Here is a 20,051-nt window from a genome sequence, read left to right as displayed (position 1 = left end):
CTTCACTACTTGTCCCTCTAATTACTGACCCATCTCCCTCCTCCCTTTTCTCTCCAAATTACTTGAGCGTGCTGTTCACCACCGCTGCCTTGATTTTCTCTCCTCACATGCTATTCTTGACCCACTACAATCTGGTTTTCGCCCTCTCCACTCAACCGAAACTGCGCTTACTAAAGTCTCCAATGACCTATTACTGGCTAAATCCAGAGGTCAATATTCCATCCTGATTCTTCTTGATCTTTCCGCTGCTTTTGACACTGTCGATCACAGCATACTTCTCGATACCCTGTCCTCACTTGGATTCCAGGGCTCTGTCCTTTCCTGGTTCTCTTCCTACCTCTCCCTCCGCACCTTTAGTGTTCACTCTGGTGGATCCTCTTCTACTTCTATCCCTCTGCCTGTCAGCGTACCTCAGGGTTCTGTTCTTGGTCCCCTCCTCTTTTCTATCTACACTTCTTCCCTTGGTTCATTAATCTCATCCCATGGCTTTTCCTACCATCTCTATGCTGATGACTCCCAAATCTACCTTTCTACCCCTGATATCTCACCTTGCATCCAAACCAAAGTTTCAGCGTGTTTGTCTGACATTGCTCTCTGGATGTCTCAACGCCACCTGAAATTAAACATGACCTAAACCGAGCTTCTCATTTTTCCCTCCAAACCCACCTCCCCGCTCCCCCCGTTTTCTATTTCTGTTGATGGCTCTCTCATTCTCCCTGTCTCCTCAGCTCGAAACCTTGGGGTCATCTTTGACTCTTCTTCTCTGCTCATATCCAGCAGATCGCCAAGACCTGTCATTTCTTTCTTTACAACATCCGTAAAATCCGCCCCTTTCTTTCCGAGCACTCTACCAAAACCCTCATCCACACCCTTGTCACCTCTCGTTTAGACTACTGCAATCTGCTTCTTGCTGGCCTCCCACTTAGTCACCTCTCCCCTCTCCAATCGGTTCAAAACTCTGCTGCCCGCCTCGTCTTCCGCCAGGGTTGCTTTACTCATACTACCCCTCTCCTCAAGTCGCTTCACTGGCTCCCTATCCATTTTCGCATCCTGTTCAAACTTCTTCTACTAACCTATAAATGTACTCACTCTGCTGCTCCACAGTATCTCTCCACACTCATCCTTCCCTACACCCCTTCCCGTGCACTCCACTCCATGGATAAATCCTTCTTATCTGTTCCCTTCTCCACTACTGCCAACTCCAGACTTCGCGCCTTCTGTCTCGCTGCACCCGAATAAACTTCCTGAGCCCCTGTGTCTTGCCCCATCCTTGGCCACCTTTAAATCTAGACTGAAAGCCCACCTCTTTAACATTGCTTTTGACTCATAACCACTCGCCTCCACATACCCTCCTCTCCTTCTTCCTGTACACATTAATTGATTTGATTACTTTATTTTTTTGTCTATTAGATTGTAAGCTCTTTGAGCAGGGACTGTCTTTCTTCTATGTTTGTGCAGCGCTGCGTACGACTTGTAGCACTATAGAAATGCTAAATAGTAGTAGTAGTAGTAGCAGCAAGTCACTTAACCCTCCATTGCTCCTGGTACAAAATAAGTACTTGAATATATGTAAACCGCTTTGAATGTAGTTGCAAAAACCTCAGAAAGGTGGTATATCAAGTCCCATTTCCCTTCCCTTATATACGATCCCATTTCACCATCGAAATCACTGGCGAATCCATAACAACCCAACTTGAAATAGCCTCAATTAGAATCCAACATAAAACCCTACATGACCACCTAAACTGTATGCTGTTCTACAGACCACCAGGCAATTGGAACTTCATGGACTTCATCTCTAATACTTGTATATCCAACTGCATTATACTAGTACTAGGAGACATAAACCTCCACCTAAAAGACCCAAACTCTGCTAACGCACGAGAATGCAAAGATTTCCTTCATTCATGTGATCTTAAATGGCCTCACATGCAAATAACCCATGCGAAAGGGCACACACTGGACCTCATCTCACACAAACTGTCCTCAGATCAGAACCTAGTAATAACAGAAACCAAATGGACAGAAACACCATGGACCGACCACTACAAACTAAACCTAGACCTAAAATGGCGGAAAAGGGGCTCTCTCCATACACAAGAATATACAACCTACACCACAAGAGGCCAAATAGACTCGGAAACATTCTGGAAACAGATATATAACAATGATTGGACAGCACAAACAGACTCCACACACTACCTCTCAGAATGGGACAAAAGATGTAAACAGACACTAGACGAAATAGCACCCTTACGAACAAGAACCTCACGCAGACATAACACAATACCATGGTTCAATGAAGAGCTGAAAAAACTAAAAACACAATCCAGGAAACTGGAACGCGCATGGAAAAAAATGAAAGATGAATATACACTTAATGCTTGGAAACAATTACAAAGGAAATACAAATACGCAATAAGACAAACCAAAAGGTCATACTACAAAACTAAAATAGGGCCAGACTACAAAGACACAAGGAAACTATACCATCTTGTGAACAAACTACTAGACATAACACTGACCACCACAACCAATAACGACCCCCCTTCTGCAGACAACCTTGCCAAATACTTCAACGAAAAAATAGTGAACTTATGCAAAACTCTACCTCAGGACAACATGGACACCGAAAACATAACTGTTCTGGACCCAACCCCCGGTGAATACCCAGCGGACCAAACCTGGTCAAATTTCACCCTCCTCACTGTCGACACTGTCACCCAAGCGATTAACAGATATTCCAACAGTCACTGTCAATTGGATACCTGCCCTAACTACCTAATAAAATCCGCCCCCCACTGCTTCATAACAGACCTTACATCCCACCTAAATTTCATGCCTCAACAAGGCATTTTCTCAAAAGAAAAAGGCAACATTATACTCACCCCAATACCAAAAGACACCAAGAAAAAAACAAATGATATTACCAACTACTGACCAGTAGCATCTATCCCACTGGTAGTCAAACTAAAGGAAGGTTTTGTAACCAAACAATTATATGATTACATAAACAAATTCACAATACTACATGAATCTCAATCAGGTTTCCGCCCCCTAAACAGTACTACTCACTCTCCTAACTAAATTCAAGCAGGAAATAGCAATAGGTAAAAGTATACTTCTCCTCCAATTCGACATGTCCAGTGCGTTTGACATGGTCAACCATAATATATTACTAAGACTCCTAGACTACTTCGGAATTGGCGGAAACACACTCAAATGGATCAAGGGCTTCCTAACTGCCAGAACATACCAAGTGAAATCTAGCACAACTTTATCATCACAGTGGAAACCAAACTGTGGAGTAGCACAAGGATCACCACTATCACCGATCCTTTTCAACCTCATGATGACCCCACTAGCCAAGGCCCTATCCACTCAAGGCCTTAACCCATTCATTTATGTTGATGATGTCACAATATATATCCCATACAAACAAGATCTATCAGAAATCAACAACAAAATCAAGCTCAGCTTGAACATCATGGACTCATGGGCAAATGCATTCCAACTAAAACTCAACACAGAAAATGTCTCATCATCTCCTCCCAATACAACACATACAAACTCAAAAACCTAAGCATCCTAGGTCACACAGGTCACACCCATCTCAGACAACTTACAAATTCTCGGAGTAACAATCGACCGAAACCTCACCCTAGAGAACCAAGCGAAATCTACCATAAAGAAAATGTTTCACTCAATGTGGAAACTCAAACGCGTGAAATCATTCTTCCCGAGGGCTATATTTCGCAACCTGATACAATCAATGGTACTAAGCCACGCAGATTACTGCAATGGAATTTATGCAGGATGCAAAGAACAAATTATAAAGAAACTTCAGACTGCCCAGAACACAGCAGCCAGGCTTATATTTGGAAAACCATGTTATGAAAGCGCCAAACTCCTCCGAGAAAAACTACAATGGCTCCCAATCAAAGAACGCATTGCTTTCAAGGTCTGCACCATGGTTCATAAAATCATTTACGGCGAAGCCCCGGGATACATGACAGACCTCATAGACCTGCCAACCAGAAACACAACAAAATCAGCACGAACTTACCTAAATCTCCACTATCCAAGTACTAAAGGATTCAAATACAAATCAACTTATGAATCCAGCTTTTCTTACTTAAGCGCACAACTATGGAACACACTGCCAAAAATAGTAAAAACAAAGTAGAACCACCTAAGTTTCCGAAAAAAAAAAATAAAAACAAACCTGGTCAAAAAGGCATACCCCTCTGACCCAACATAAAAACCTAAGTTCCTGGGACATTGCAAAACTAAAGACTGTAATGGACATACCTTAACCCTCATTGAGCCTGCAAATAGGTGGGAAAATGTGGGATACAAATGAAACAAATAAATAAATAAATCCTAAAAGAAAAACATATATTTTATTTACAGTTTGTTGTCTCTGGTTTCTGCTTTCCTCATCTTCTTTGCACTCTCTCCCTTCCATCCAGCATCTGCTTTCTCTATTTCCCTGTCATCCAGTGCCTGCCTTCTCTCTCTCCCTGCCCCCTCCATCCACCGTCTGCCCTCTCTCCCTTCCATCCAGGGTCTACCCTCTCTCTCTGCCCCTTCCATCCAGGGTTTACCCTCTCTCTCTGCCCCTTCCATCCACCATTTGCCCTCCCTCTCCCATCCATCCAGGGTCTGCCCTCCCTCTATCTCCCTTACATCCAGGATCTGTCCTCTCTCTCTCTTTTCAGCCCCCAGTTCCAGCTCCCCCTAGTCCCACCTGCCCCTACATAAGTACATAAGTAATGCCACACTGGGAAAAGACCAAGGGTCCATCAAGCCCAGCATCCTGTCCCATTATCCCACCAGGCCCCAGTTTCAGCTCCTGGTTTCATCCCCAGCCCTTCTCTCCCACCAGTCCTGAGCTTCAGCCCCAGCCACTTTCTCCCTGTCCCATTTTATTTATTTATTATCTCATTTGTACCCCACAGTTTCCCAACAGCGTCAGGCTCAATGTGGCTTACAGCGCACCACAGAGGCAGAAGCCATTGCGGTAAAAAGAAGCTAATACAGCAGAAAACCTACTCAAAAAATAATGGGGAGGATGAGGAAGGGACGGGAGCAGTAGGGGAACCAGTCCCCATAGTTTCAGCCCCTGCCCCTTTTCAGCCACAGTTCCTTACATTACAGCCCCCCTTTTCAGCCCCAGACCCATTCTCTCATCTGCCCCCCTTTTCAGCCCTAGACCCATTCTCCCACTTGCCCCTGCTCCAGGCATGGCTCCATTCTCCCTCCTGCCCCCTTTTCAGATTCCAGTTCCAGCTCCAGCCCCCTTCTCCCATCTGAGACCCCCCTTTTCAGCCCCTCAACCCAGTCCCCACCTGCCTACTCTCAGCCCTCTCAACAGCCCCCTTCTCTCTGCCAACCGGTCCCCTGCATTTTTTTAAATCTCTGAATCGGCAGCGCGGCGCCAGTGTGCAGCACCTCACATCTGTGAAACAAGCAGATCGCCTCGGGCCTTCTCTCACTGTTGCCAATTCAAATATACTGTAACATTCCAGATAATAAAATGTATGATTTAGAACACATTATATGGGTCTTGTCGCCTGGACACAGTGAGAGAAGGCCCGAGGCAATCTGCTTGTTGCACAGACGCGAGGCACTGCGCACTGGTGCTGTGCTGCCGATTCAGAGATTTTAAAAATGCAGGGGGCCGGGTGGCATAGAGGAGAGGGCTGTCGAAGGAGCTGAGTGTAGGCAGGTGGAGACTGAGACTGGGGACTGCGAAGAAGAGGTAACAGCGGCGCCGGCGACCTAAATAAAAGGATGGGTCAGGAGCAACAGGAGTGGAGCACCGCCCCTTTGTATTTACACTCGGGGTGGACCGCCTCCACCACCCCACCCTTGGTACGCCACTGCATGTTACACTGGTGAATATAAACCCAGCCTAGTAGTGGGTGTCCCTTTTGTACCATGGCAACATCGGTTAGTCCCAATTACAGATGTCTCAAACTGAGGGTGGGGAGCAGGGCTGGCCCGTGGGCTGTACAAGCTGTGTGGCCGCACAGTTTACATGGAAGGAAGGGGTGCCAAAATTGTTCCATGCCCATTGTCTCCCCTACTTGGCTGCGGTGCAATGGATGGGGTGGAGGTACTAGAGGGTGAGTTGAACAGGGCACAATTCTGGCTCAGGCCACTCCTGGTAGGAGCTCATTTCAACTATCAACATTTGCAAGGAATTTGGTCATAGTACAATACAGTTCTTCACACCAAATACTTCTTGGCACTACAAGTATTCCTTCACCACCTTCACAATTCCTCTGTTCTGTTTTGGACAATCAAGTAGCATGTTTTATGTTAAACAAGCAAAGGGGTCACTTTCTATGGCTTTGCTGAGAAGGAGCCAGAATCTGGGAATTTGCTATAGCCAACTGCATCCAAATACAGGCTTACATGCATATCTAGATCAAACAATCAGCTCACAAACTCACAGTGTTTCATGCTCACTAGTGGTCCTGCAAAGTGACTCTGAGTTCTCTTTCAGAAGTAGAGAATGTTTCACATTGACTTTTTGAGAACAAGGAGAATATGATTCCTCTTTTCCATTCTTCCTCCCCACTCTAGATGCCCTGGCAGTTCCATGGACATGGTTGTTTTGCTATGCTTATCCTCCAATCCATATCACACCAAGAGTTCTGCACCAGTTCACATAAAGCTAAAGCACCATGATTCTCATAGTGCCTTACTGGCCTCAACTGAACTGATTCTGCCTTCTTGGTTTCTGGTACTGGTGACTCAAACACAAGAGCCATTTTCTTCTTTTAGAGCTGAAGTCTCTAACCCTCACAACCTGGAAACTTAGCAGCCTCTAGTCTCGCTCTTAATGTTCTGCAGTCCATTAAAGATATCCTCATAGCTACTCATAAACTTTCCACCAGACTAACACACACTTTCAGGTGGATGAGATTTTCAATCTAAGAATATAAGCCTTGCCATACTGGGACAGACCAAAGGTCTATCAAGCCCAGTATCCTGTTTCCAACAGTGACCAATCCAGCTTACATGTACTACTACTACTACTACTACTACTTAGCATTTCTATAGCGCTGCCAGGGTTACGCAGCGCTGTACAAGTTTAAACACGGGGAGGGACAGTCCCTGCTCATGTACCTGGCAATATCGCAAAAGAGTAAAACAGATTTTATGCTCCTTATCCTAGAAAAAAGCAGCGGGTTTTCCCAAGTCCATCTTAATAATGGTTTATGGACTTTAAGAAATTGTCCAAATCTTTTTTAAACCCTGCTAATTGTTTTTACCACATTCTCTGGCAACGAATTCCAGAGTTTAATTACATGTTGAGTGAAGAAATATTTTCTCCGCTTTATTCTAAATTTACTACTTAGTAGCTTCATTGTGTGTCCTCTAGTCCTTGTATTTTTGGAAAGAGTAAACAACCGATTCACATCTACCATTTCCACTCCACTCAGTATTTTATAGACCTCTATCATATCTTCCCTCAACTGTCTCTTCTCCAAGCTGAAGAGTCCTAGCCACTTTAGCCTTAACTTATAGGGAAGTTGTGACATCCCCTTTATCATTTTCATTGCTCTTCTCTGTACCTTTTCTAATTCTGCTATATCTTTTTGAATCTGGTGCGCTACTAATGGTCATGACCTTGTCACTGGCCCTCCTACAACAATACTAGAGTACCTATATTACTTTTATCACCTAGGCCTTCAAACCTCTTCTGTTTGAGTAAACCTCAGTGTACTGTTGGATTATCATGCTCCAGTGGATAACACATATGCAGGGGAATTCTATATATGGTGACTAAAATTGCACATGCAACTTAATTGTTTAACAAGCCAATCTGCACCAATAATTGGCCACTAACAAACAGTTATTGGCACTGACACTAATTAGAATTTACACATGCAACTTTCTAAGCATATTCTGTAAAGTGGTGTGCATAAATTCTAATACAGTGGGGGAAATAAGTATTTGATCCCTTGCTGATTTTGAAAGTTTGCCCACTGACAAAGACATGAGCAGCCCATAATTGAAGGGTAGGTTATTGGTAACAGTGAGAGATAGCACATCACAAATTAAATCCAGAAAATCACATTGTGGAAAGTATATGAATTTATTTGCATTCTGCAGAGGGAAATAAGTATTTAATCCCTCTGGCAAACAAGACCTAATACTTGGTGGCAAAACCCTTGTTGGCAAGCACAGCGGTCAGACGTCTTCTGTAGTTGATGATGAGGTTTGCACACATGTCAGGAGGAATTTTGGTCCACTCCTCTTTGCAGATCATCTCTAAATCATTAAGAGTTCTGGGCTGTCGCTTGGCAACTCGCAGCTTCAGCTCCCTCCATAAGTTTTCAATGGGATTAAGGTCTGGTGACTGGCTAGGCCACTCCATGACCCTAATGTGCTTCTTCCTGAGCCACTCCTTTGTTGCCTTGGCTGTATGTTTTGGGTCATTGTCGTGCTGGAAGACCCAGCCACGACCCATTTTTAAGGCCCTGGCGGAGGGCAGGAGGTTGTCACTCAGAATTGTACGGTACATGACCCCATCCATTCTCCCATTGATGCGGTGAAGTAGTCCTGTGCCCTTAGCAGAGAAACACCCCCAAAACATAACATTTCCACCTCCATGCTTGACAGTGGGGATGGTGTTCTTTGGGTCATAGGCAGCATTTCTCTTCCTCCAAACACGGCGAGTTGAGTTCATGCCAAAGAGCTCAATTTTTGTCTCATCTGACCACAGCACCTTCTCCCAATCACTCTCGGCATCATCCAGGTGTTCACTGGCAAACTTCAGACGGGCCGTCACATGTGCCTTCCGGAGCAGGGGGACCTTGCGGGCACTGCAGGATTGCAATCCGTTATGTCGTAATGTGTTACCAATGGTTTTCGTGGTGACAGTGGTCCCAGCTGCCTTGAGATCATTGACAAGTTCCCCCCTTGTAGTTGTAGGCTGATTTCTAACCTTCCTCATGATCAAGGATACCCCACGAGGTGAGATTTTGCGTGGAGCCCCAGATCTTTGTCGATTGACAGTCATTTTGTACTTCTTCCATTTTCTTACTATGGCACCAACAGTTGTCTCCTTCTCGCCCAGCGTCTTACTGATGGTTTTGTAGCCCATTCCAGCCTTGTGCAGGTGTATGATCTTGTCCCTGACATCCTTAGACAGCTCCTTGCTCTTGGCCATTTTGTAGAGGTTAGAGTCTGACTGATTCACTGAGTCTGTGGACAGGTGTCTTTCATACAGGTGACCATTGCCGACAGCTGTCTGTCATGCAGGTAACGAGTTGATTTGGAGCATCTACCTGGTCTGTAGGGGCCAGATCTCTTACTGGTTGGTGGGGGATCAAATACTTATTTCCCTCTGCAGAATGCAAATAAATTCATATACTTTCCACAATGTGATTTTCCGGATTTAATTTGTGATGTGCTATCTCTCACTGTTACCAATAACCTACCCTTCAATTATGGGCTGCTCATGTCTTTGTCAGTGGGCAAACTTACAAAATCAGCAAGGGATCAAATACTTATTTCCCCCACTGTATGTAGATTTCAAAAGGGGGTTTGGCCATGGGAGGGTCATGGGCAGGTCATGGGTGTTCCTACAAATTACATGCACTGTTATTGAATATGGCTGATCTAAACTAAATAAGGTGCGAGCATTTACACCAGGTTTTAGTTGGTGTAAATGCTTTCACTCTATGCCAAATTTTAGACAGACACATACAACCTCTCTTTTCTGGTGTTGTGCTCATTCATTCATTCCCCCCCCCCCCCCCCCCCACACACACACTAGCTTTGACCATCATTAAATTAAGTTCTTGCATTTGCTGCCAGCTTTTTCTTTCTCTCAGCCTGCAGCAGCAGATCTACTACTACTACTACTTAGCATTTCTACAGCACTGCTAGGGTTACGCAGCGCTGTACAAGTTTAAACATGGGGAAGGACAGTCCCTGCTCGAGAGAGCTTACAATCTAAAGGTTACAAACTATGTAGTCAGTGTAGGTATCATGAATGGGGAGGGTGGTTAGGCGCCATAAGCAAGGGAGAAGAGATGGGCTTTGAGTAAGGACTTGAAAATGGGCAGGGAGGGCGCATGGCGTATGGGCTCGGGAAGTCGGTTCCAGGCATAAGGTGATGCAAGGCAGAAGGGGCAGAGTCTGGAGTTAGCGGTGGTGGAGAAGGGTACAGATAGGAGTGCTTTGTCCTGAGAGCAGAGGTTACGGGTGGGAACATACGGGGAGAGGAGGGTAGAGAGGTAATGGGGGGCTGCAGATTGAGTGCACTTGAAGGTCAATAGGAGAAGCTTGAACTGTATACGGTAGCGGATCGGGAGCCAGTGAAGCGACTTGAGGAGAGGGGCGATATGAGAGTATCGGTTCACGCGGTAGATAAGACGTGCGGCGGAATTTTGGATAGATTGAAGGGGGGATAGATGGCTAAGCGGGAGGCCAGCAAGAAGAAGGTTGCAATAGTCAAGACGAGAGGTAACGAGCGAGTGGACGAGAGTTCGGGTGGACTGTTCAGAGAGGAATGGGCGAATTTTGCTAATATTATAGAGGAAGAAGTGACAGATCTTAGCTGTCTGCTGGATATGGGCAGAGAAGGAGAGGGAGGAGTCGAAAATGACTCCGAGATTGCGGGCTGAAGGGACGGGGAGGATGAGGGCATTGTCAACAGAGACGGAAAGTGGGGGAAGAGGAGAAGAGGGTTTGGGTGGAAAGACAAGGAGCTCAGTCTTTGCCATGTTCAGTTTCAGATGCCGGTTGGACATCCAGGCAGCGATGTCTGAAAGGCAGGCCGAAACTTTGGCCTGGGTTTCGACTGTGATGTCGGGAGTGGAGAGGTAAAGCTGGGTGTTATCAGCATAGAGATGGTACTGGAAACCATGTGATGAGATCTTTCACCTTCCCCCATCATCCTCTCCCCAGGACACTCAATGCGGTTCAAGATGACACACAGAATTCAATCTCCCCAACAGCACATATAGCTCAGACCCTCCTTTGTGTGACAAGCTGCCTTCCCACTGGATGGATTCTACCAGTCTCTGCACTGGAAGGGGGAAGGATTGAAGAAGACAGTGTTGCCTAGCTCACTTATCTCCCTCGAGTTTGGCCTTCTTTTGTTTTTTTAACTCACATTTTTTTTTAATTTGCAGGTAGTTTTCTTTTGGGCTTTTATCCACTAGTAGGAAATAAGTGAGGTTGGCAACACTGAAAGCAAGTCCAAGCCAGGCACAGCCCTGTGCCACTGGCCACCTTTGCTCACTGCAGCTCTCAAGCGACTCCGTGGTCAGCATGCCTACTCACTGCGCAGACCAAGTGGGGGGGGGGGGGGTATGATTCTGTATGTATAGGATGTGTGTGTGTGTGCAGAGAGTGGGAAGTGGTGGTGACACTTCTCTTCTGCTGACACAAGGTCAGTCAGCAGTATTTTATTAATGGTCCCGGGAAACTTTCCACTACCTGACAGCAAGGTTTTGTAATGTCTGGAAAAGAGATGCATTTACTGCTGAATTTAAAGGTTTTGATTGGGAAGCAGTTTGCAGGAACAGTAAACATATAGGTCAATGTGTAGGGGGCAAAACTTGCACTGAACTTGCAAAACTTGCACTGTTTACTTTATTTGGACTTTTGTGGACTTTTGCACTAGCAGGATTTTCTATTTGGACTTTGCATTCACACTTGCACCTTTGCATTGTACCAAAACCTCAGCTTTTCTATGATGAGCCTAAACTAAAACCTAAAACTGTGCAGTTTGGACTTTTACTAGTAACATCTATTTGTTAACCAGCAGCTAGATAACAAGTTGTAGTAGTCAGCAATTTAGGTTTGTAAGGGAGACAGCTGGCTCTGCCCGTGCAGTCTCGTGATCCATGTACAGAGGCTGTATTGTGTGAATGTGCTGAAACACTGCAATAAGTTACATTTCTTGCAAAGTAACAATCTCTATGAAAGCTATAAAACTGACGTATCTTTTCTCTGTGAGAACTACAGAACTACTAATGTATTGCGCATGTGCATGTACTGCGCATGTGTATGTGTGTTGTATGGTGTATTTTATGCGCATGACCACTAATTTGTATAAGAACGAGTGTCAGGTGATGCTCGGGGCGCAGTATCCTGAGTCTGAACTTAGTACTGTGTCAGCTAGCTAATAAAAGTTGCCTTGCTTTGGAAGTCTGTGTCTCGGCCTCCTGATTTACTTGCTAATTAGTCCTGTTTCAAATGGAGAAAGGGTTGGGCAAGAAATGCTGCATCTCTCCTATGTAACGAGCAGCAGTTCATATTCAAAGAGTAATAACTTATTTTAGGCCCCATCCTGAGAGCCGTTCAGAATGTGTTCATTACCCTGCTTGCCAGTTTGTAGGTGATGTTAACTTGTTGAAGGAGTAGAGACTGTGTCAGCAGAGCATTGGGAGATGTGAAAATCTGCTTGTATGGAGGCACAGTAGGCATGCTTACCATTAGGCTGAGCACTGTCATGGATGGCATTAGGTGATGCAATCAGGGAAACTGCCCAGGGCTCCTATGCCACAGAGTACCCAAGCCCTCTTGAAGCTGAAAAAGACATAGATTACTAGTAGGCTTTGGAGTCCCTTTCCAAATTTATGCTCTGGGCCCCAGTATGTCTAACTTTGGCTCTGAATGCTAACTCCTATCATTTACATACTTAAGTTTATAGAATACTGTCATTCACACAGTAAATGGCACACCTAACCTGTAATTACGAGCTAAAACGGCTTAGTGTGTAATTGCAAGGGAGTGTTCACAGAGGAGGGGAATGGGTGTGTCATAGGCATGGCCAACATTTATGTGAGGAGCTTACAGAATACTGTATTTATTAACCACCTTTATGAAGAGATTCACAAGACAGTGTACAGCAGGTCATGCAAATAAATGCCACATTTAGGTGCACCTCTTTATGTCAGACATAGACCTGTTGTAAATATGCTTATCAATTCTAGTTTATGCTAGTAGTATATAAGAACACTCACGTGTGCAAGTATTCTTATAGAATAGGCTCACTGCACTTTAATGAAACACTAGTAAAACATGCCCATTTCAGGCGCAAATGAAACGGACGCTAGCAAGGTTTTCCTCCCGGACCCCCCCTGCTCACCCCTTCAGCGTTGTGAAGGCACTGACCGCCATTGTTGTGGACCTCGTTCACGCACGCCAACGCCACGTTCAATGTGCTGAGTCGTTGCTTGTGAAGCCACTGACGCCATTGCTCCGCCCTCGACGTCATCATGTTTGACGCGAGGGCGGGGCCCCAACACAGTGATTTCGGTGGCTTCACCACCACGAACCCTTTGAACTGGAAGGAAGTGCCCGGAGGAACTGACAGTGACGTCAGTGTCCTCAGAACGTTGAGGGTGAGTTTTATTATATAGGATGTATTATGACAACGCAGACAATACTGATAATGATGTCTTGGACATTTTGATTGAATAACTGTCAGGCCTCTCAAGGGGAAACAGGATTTGTGAGCCCTTGGGCCACTGCAGTAGAGCGACAGTGGCAGGCAAAACCCCCAACCAGTACTAGACAACACACCAACACGGCAGGGAACTACAGACGTAGATAATCAGGCAAGGATACAGGACTGGAATAGACTTCACCTACACCTGACCACCATTCCCCAGGGGTTGAGCCCCCAGGTGCAGGTGGCCGGCGGGACTTACAGGATCCAGTAACACACACAGGGGAAAGGACTCAAGAGCAACCTTGACTAACAGGGCCAGGAATCAGGACACAGAACTGGGGAAACCTCCCCAGGTAACAGGACTCAGCAATAAGCTTGCACAAATAAGGACTGGAGGGCAAGGCAGAGGGAAACAGACAAAATAGACAGACAAGGCTAAACCCAAAGCTGGGCTACAACTACCACCTAATACCAGAACACAACAGAAGGCTGAACACCAGGCAGCCACCAACACACAGGGAAATAAAACAGAAAGCCCACAAACAGACAGAACACTAAGGCAGAAACCCACAAACCAACACAAGAAGGCAGTAGGCAAAAGCCCACAAACAGACACACTAAAGTAGAAGGCAAAAGCCCACAAACAGACACACTAAAGCAGAAGGCAAAAGCCCACAGACACACTAAAGCAGAAGGCAAAAGCCCACAAACAGACACACTAAAGCAGAAGGCAAAAGCCCACAAACAGACACACTAAAGCAGAAGGCAAAAGCCCACAAACAGAACACTGAGGCAGAAGCCCACAAACCAACACACGAAGGCAGTAGGCAAAAGCCCACAAACAGACACACTAAAGCAGAAGGCAAAAGCCCACAAACAGACAGAACACTGAGGCAGAAGGCAGAAGCCCACAAACCAACACACGAAGGCAGCAGGCAAAAGCCCACAAACAGACACACTAAAGCAGAAGGCAAACGCCCACAAACAGAACACTGAGGCAGAAGGCAGAAGCCCACAAACCAACACACGAAGGCAGTAGGCAAAAGCCCACAAACAGAACACTGAGGCAGAAGGCAGAAGCCCACAAACCAACACACGAAGGCAGTAGGCAAAAGCCCACAAACAGACACACTAAGCAGAAGGCAAAAGCCCACAAACAAACACACTAAAGTAGGAGGCAAAAGCCCACAGACCGAACACTAAAGCCAAAGGCAAAAGCCCGCAGAAGTGCAGAAGCACACCAACTGACCTATAGCGATGCAAAGTCCAAGCCTGAAAGTTCCCAGGTGCTTAATAAAGGCACTACAGGTGAGGTCACCAGCAGGGTGGGGCTCAGCAACACAACAGCAGAGCACAGCCTGGCTGGAAGAGGATCCCGGAATGGATTAGACTGGACTGGAACGGATTTCAGGATTTCCACCCAGGCTTCAGGATTACACGCCAACTTAGCTTGGCTGGAGGAACCCCAAAGCAAGTCCGACAGGAAATATAGTCACAATCGTGACAATAACATGGAGAGCTACATACAGAGCTAGACACTGAAAATATTCAGATGCTTTAGCCATTCTTCTGCCTTCATAATAGTTAATTTATAGATCTGTAGAATCCTGAATAAATCCAGATAATTGGCAATCTTATCCCCCTGAATTATGAGCACATATTACCGAGCATCCCTAAACCTTTGGGCCCTGGGCACATGCCTCAGATGTTCAGTGTGTCAGGACAAACTGGTTGAGTATTGCTACTCTACAAAGAGGATTTCAATCAGAAACTCTAAGGGGGTAGACTCAGGACCAACAGCAGAAAATACTCTTCATGGATAGAATGATGATGAATGGCCACAATACCCTCCCAGAGGAGTGGTAGAGACAAAAGTGGCAGCAGAATTCAATAATGCATGGGGTAAACACGGAGGATCCCTAGTGGGAAGGTGATGCAAGTTAAGCATTAAGGCCCTGAGGCACTAAAATTTAGTGAATCGCTAATAGCCAGCGATGCACAAAGGGAATCGCATGCAAATGAGCTACACGGATCCCCCTTTGTGCAGCTCTGATGCACTGGACCTCCACTGTTTTTTTAATTTACCCTGGTGGTCCAGAGGACCCTGATCCCCCCCCCCCCCAATCTTTTTTTTAAACTTTCCCTGGTGGTCCAGTGGACCACGCCTCCCCCCCCCCCCCCCCCCCCCCCCCCGTGAACCTGGAGCCTTTTTAAAAAATTTTCCCTGGTGGTCCAGAGGACCAAACCCCTTCCCCCGTGCAGGCACACGCCCCACCCCTCCCTGCACCTTTACAACAAGGTGGAGGCAGGAGAGCAGGAGCAATGGCTCTTCCCTCCTGCCTCAGGCCCACCCGTAACAAATTGGCGGTGCCCAGGCCCTGCCCAGTGCATTCTGGGATGCACTGGGCAGGGCTAAACACCATATAAGGAGAGAGGGAGAGGTGTGTGCCTGCGCAGGGGAAGGGATTTGGTCTACTGGACCACCAGGGAAAATTTTTTTAAAAGGTTGCGGCGTCACAGGGGGGTAATGGTCCACTGGAAAAATGTTAAAAAAGATTGAGGGGTCAGGGTCCACTTGACCACCAGGGAAATAACAAGATGCAGTAGGGGGTGTTGTGGTTCATTGGACCACCAGGGAAATTTTAAAAATAAATGGGGGGGGCTGAGAAGTAGGAAGCACAAGCTGGCAGCCTTTATAGCTTCCTACTTGTGCTTCTCTCTTCGACAACTCCAGAGCAGCTGTAAAATTGGCTAGAACCAGTCTAAAGAAGAACGTTAACAGCAAGATAAGCTTTGTGCATCTGGCCCTCAAGGGTCTACAAATGGTAGCAGTTACAATCTTAAAAAAGACACGGGGGAAGGCAGACAGGTCTTAGCCTCCATAATGTGATTTTGTATGTAGATCTATCCACAGTACATAAATCACTGCTAGACAAACTGGATGGGCCATTTTGGTCTGTAACGGTCATCATTTACTATGTTATGATTTCGAATTTCTGCCTTAACTAACATATAGATCCATTTTTTTAAATGTATCCAGTCCTATGAAATTAAAAGCTAAAGTAAAATCTCCAGGGAACTATTTATGTCCCTTCTAAAGTCTCTGGGTATGGTAAACTGATCCATAGTACAGGAACAATTCCTGCTGCATTAAATATACCTCACCTTTGTGTTGATGATGTATACATATATTTCCTTGCAGCTTCCTCTCTCCAGTTTGTAGAATAAGCATCTGAATGCTAAGAACACAAAATATAATGTTAGAAACAGTGCATTACTAAGTACGGAACTAACACTTGAATTAATATATTATTTTTTCATTTTTTACTCTTACAAATTCTCCCAGACATTTCTGCGCATGATACACATTCCCTTGCTTATCATAGGCTGAGACACCCTCCTTGGAAGTGAGTCAAACTCCATTGTATACTTGAAGGGTCACCCCTTCAGAAGACAACTGTTCTCAAATCCACTGATTGAAAGTATCATCTCCAAGACAAAATACAAAATTTCACCAGACAGAAGCTGGTTGTTCAATACAATGGCAGAGCACAGGGACAAGCACCAGTAGTGCTTAAGATAGATATGCAGAAAATCATTACCCACACACCTCATGCTATTTATATTATGCAATCAGGAAGAGTCAAGTCGGAATAATTACTATGCAGTTTCGATAACCTCAGTTTTCTAATCCCATAAGAAAGGAATTGTGGCATGGAGTTCCTGTCTTCCAGCATTAAAATAGGCTCTCAAAAATCAACAGGTTATTTGTACTGCTTTCGTCTGCCTAGTACTGCTTCTGCAGACTAGATGGGCCATACGGCCCTTATCTGCTGTCATATTTCTATGTTTCTATGCTTTGAGTATTTAATACAGTCATTTAAATAACCTGTGATATGTCATTCTTTTGTGTTTATAAGAAACCCACTTGGAACACAAGCAAACGTTTCTTACTGGCTTTAATTAGAATCTTACAGGGTTTCAGTACTTCGTACTCAATCCATATTTTTAATGAGACTTTGGCCATTCAATATAAACAAATGTAAATTAAATAGGGATGTACCAAATGCATTACCTGCAGTGCACGGTCCATTTTGAAAGCAAATGTCTGAGTTAGATTAGGTTTATGACCTCGAGACATTACAGTAGGAATGACTTTCACTGGGCTTGTCCAACCTGGAAGTAAAGAAACTGTTGTTCATTTTCAGCTTTAGGTATCTCTAAAACACTTTCCAAATAGAGAATCATCATCTATTATACAAGAACATAAGAGTTGCCATGCTGGGTCGGACCAAAGGTCTATCAAGCCCAGTATCCTGCTTCCAATAGTGGCAGAATCCCATGAAGTAGCAAGATTCCATGTTATGAACCCTAAGGGTAAGCAGTGGCTTCCCCTGTGTCTACCTTAACAGCAATTTATTTACTTTATCTTCTGGAACCTCTCTAAACCTTTTTTGAGCTGCTTTTACCACATCCTCTGGCAATGAGTTCCAGAGCTTAACTATGCGCTCGGTGAAAAAATATTTTCTCCTATTCTTTTTAAAACTGTTATCATGGAAGTTCATGGCGTGTGCCCTCATCTTTGACCTTTCTGAAAGAATAAACAATAAATTTGTTTTTGTTACATTTGTACCCTGTGCTTTCACACTCATAGCAGGTTCAATGTGGCTTACATATTATATACAGATATTTATTTGTACCTGAGGCAATGGAGGGTTGAGTGGCTTGCCCAGAGTCACAAGGAGCTGCCTGTGCCTGCAGTGGGAATTGAACCCAGTTCCCCCAGGACCAAAGTCCACCATGCTAACCACTAGGCCACTCCTCCACCCACTCATCCCCACTCAGGATTTTGTAGACCTCTATCATATCCCACCTCAGATGTCTCATCTCCAAGCTGAAGAACCCTAATCACTCATATGAGAGGAGTTCCATCCCCTTAATCATTTTGGCCACCTTTCTTTATATCTTTCTAATTCTGCTATATCTTTTTTGAGATGCAGTAACCAGAATTGCACTCAATACCATGGAGCAATAGAGGCATTATAGCATTCTTTGTTTTATTTTCTATTCCTTTCCTAATAATTCCTAATATTGTTTGCATTTTTGACCCCTGAACAGAAGATTTCAATGTATTGTTCATGAAGACACCTAGCTCTTTTTCATGGGTAGCGACTCCTAATGTGGAACCTAGCGTCAAGTAACTATAACTTGGATTATTCTTCCCAATGTGCAACTTTTTGCACTTGTCTACATTTAATTTCATATGCCATTTGAATGCCCAATGTTCCAGTCTGGTAAGATCCTTGAGTAATTTCTCAGTCTGCATATGATTTAACTGGCCTTCTCAATTCATTTAAAGCAAATCTTCCTGATGAACTGTTGACTGTACCTCCTTCTACTCTATCCTATTAAAAAAAAATCTGTCTTTTCACTTACAGAGGGTCTGACTTCTAAATGTTTCTAATCTGTCTTCATCCTATTGCCTATAAATTAAAATTGTTCTTGCATTGTGATTTCATATTTTTATGCTGGTATTGTCTTAAAGGTGCTTTTATTGAACTGTGATTTGAACTTCTGTGCTAGTGATTTCATATTTTTATGCTGGAATTGTCTTAAAGGTGCTTACATTGGAATTATGTTTTGAACCTGTGCCAAGTGACTTAATCCAATCAATTTGGTTACATAGAATCTGGTGACTTTGGTGAATCTGGTGTCTGTCTTAAAGGTGCGTTCATTAGAATAGTGTTTTGAATCTTCAGTGCAAGAGACTTAGGGGTAGATGCATCAAGCAAACGTAAAAAAATCAAAATCGTTAAAGGCCCTAACGATTTTTAAAAAACGAAGAATGCACCAAAAAAAAAAGTCACACATGCTCAGATCGGTATAGAAACGTACAATGTATCAAAGAATCACAATACACATCGTTAATCGGCCCCCAAATCATGCGCAGAGCAGCCAAGCGTTATGTTAGCTGCTCTGCGCATGCCACAAACAGTCAAAACACAGTCAAATCACAAGCACATAGCTCCCAAATCAAAACAAAAATTTAAAAAAAGGGTCGGGAGGGGGCAAGGGCGCTCATCAGGAGCGTCCTGTACGGACGGCCTTGCCCCCCCCCCCCGCTGCTCCCCACTTTCCGCCGCTCCCCCCACCCCGAAAAAGCAAAATTCAAGCAGCCCCTGCCCCCCTCCCTTCCTCACTACTCTCTCACCTCAGCTCCGCCTCCCGACATCCTCCGTCCTGTGCCCCGCCCCCTTTTGGGGTCATCGCCGCCATTCCCCTCCTCCATCGGGCCCCCCTCCCTCTTACCGGGCCCGTGCAGCGCCTCTCTCCTCTGTCCGAAGGCGCTGCACGGGCAAGAAGACAGCTGATGCCTGCCTTCGCCCAGCTTCGATGGCGCGTCTTTCTCCTGCTGGGCCCGCCCCTGTCTGACGTCAGTAACCTACGATCCTTTTTTTATTTTTATTTATTTATGTTTTTCTGACGTCCTTTGGACCAATCACAGCGCTTTTAGCTCTGCTAATGCGCTGGGATTGGCTCAAAGTTTGTTTATTTTTTTACTTAATGATTTTTCCTGGCACAGAGCTGTCCTAACGAGTGGTCCAGACCTCTCGTTAGA

At 45.0% G+C, this 20,051-nt stretch overlaps 1 protein-coding gene across 2 annotated transcripts in view; it reads right to left on the bottom strand.

Moving 5' to 3' along the window:
- Positions 1-20,051, bottom strand: part of SPATA48 (spermatogenesis associated 48) — a 270,129-nt gene that overhangs the window by 181,664 nt on the left and 68,414 nt on the right. Inside the window, exons 1-3 of one of the 2 annotated variants that reach the window (XM_030209519.1) lie at positions 19,059-19,108; positions 17,508-17,608; positions 16,598-16,671 (exon numbers count right to left, since the gene is read on the bottom strand). In XM_030209519.1, coding sequence (XP_030065379.1) covers positions 16,598-16,671; positions 17,508-17,573 — 140 coding nt within the window. In that variant the 5' untranslated portion in view covers positions 17,574-17,608; positions 19,059-19,108. Of the gene's footprint in view, positions 1-16,597; positions 16,672-17,507; positions 17,609-19,058; positions 19,109-20,051 lie in introns of those variants that run through there. The other variant, XM_030209509.1, reaches the window with a different exon arrangement.

Source organism: Microcaecilia unicolor, chromosome 1 (genome assembly GCF_901765095.1).
Source record: "Microcaecilia unicolor chromosome 1, aMicUni1.1, whole genome shotgun sequence".
In the NCBI taxonomy this organism is placed as follows: domain Eukaryota; kingdom Metazoa; phylum Chordata; class Amphibia; order Gymnophiona; family Siphonopidae; genus Microcaecilia; species Microcaecilia unicolor.
The sequence above is the reverse complement of the archived record's forward strand: the minus strand, read 5'-3'. Positions and strand labels throughout refer to the sequence as shown.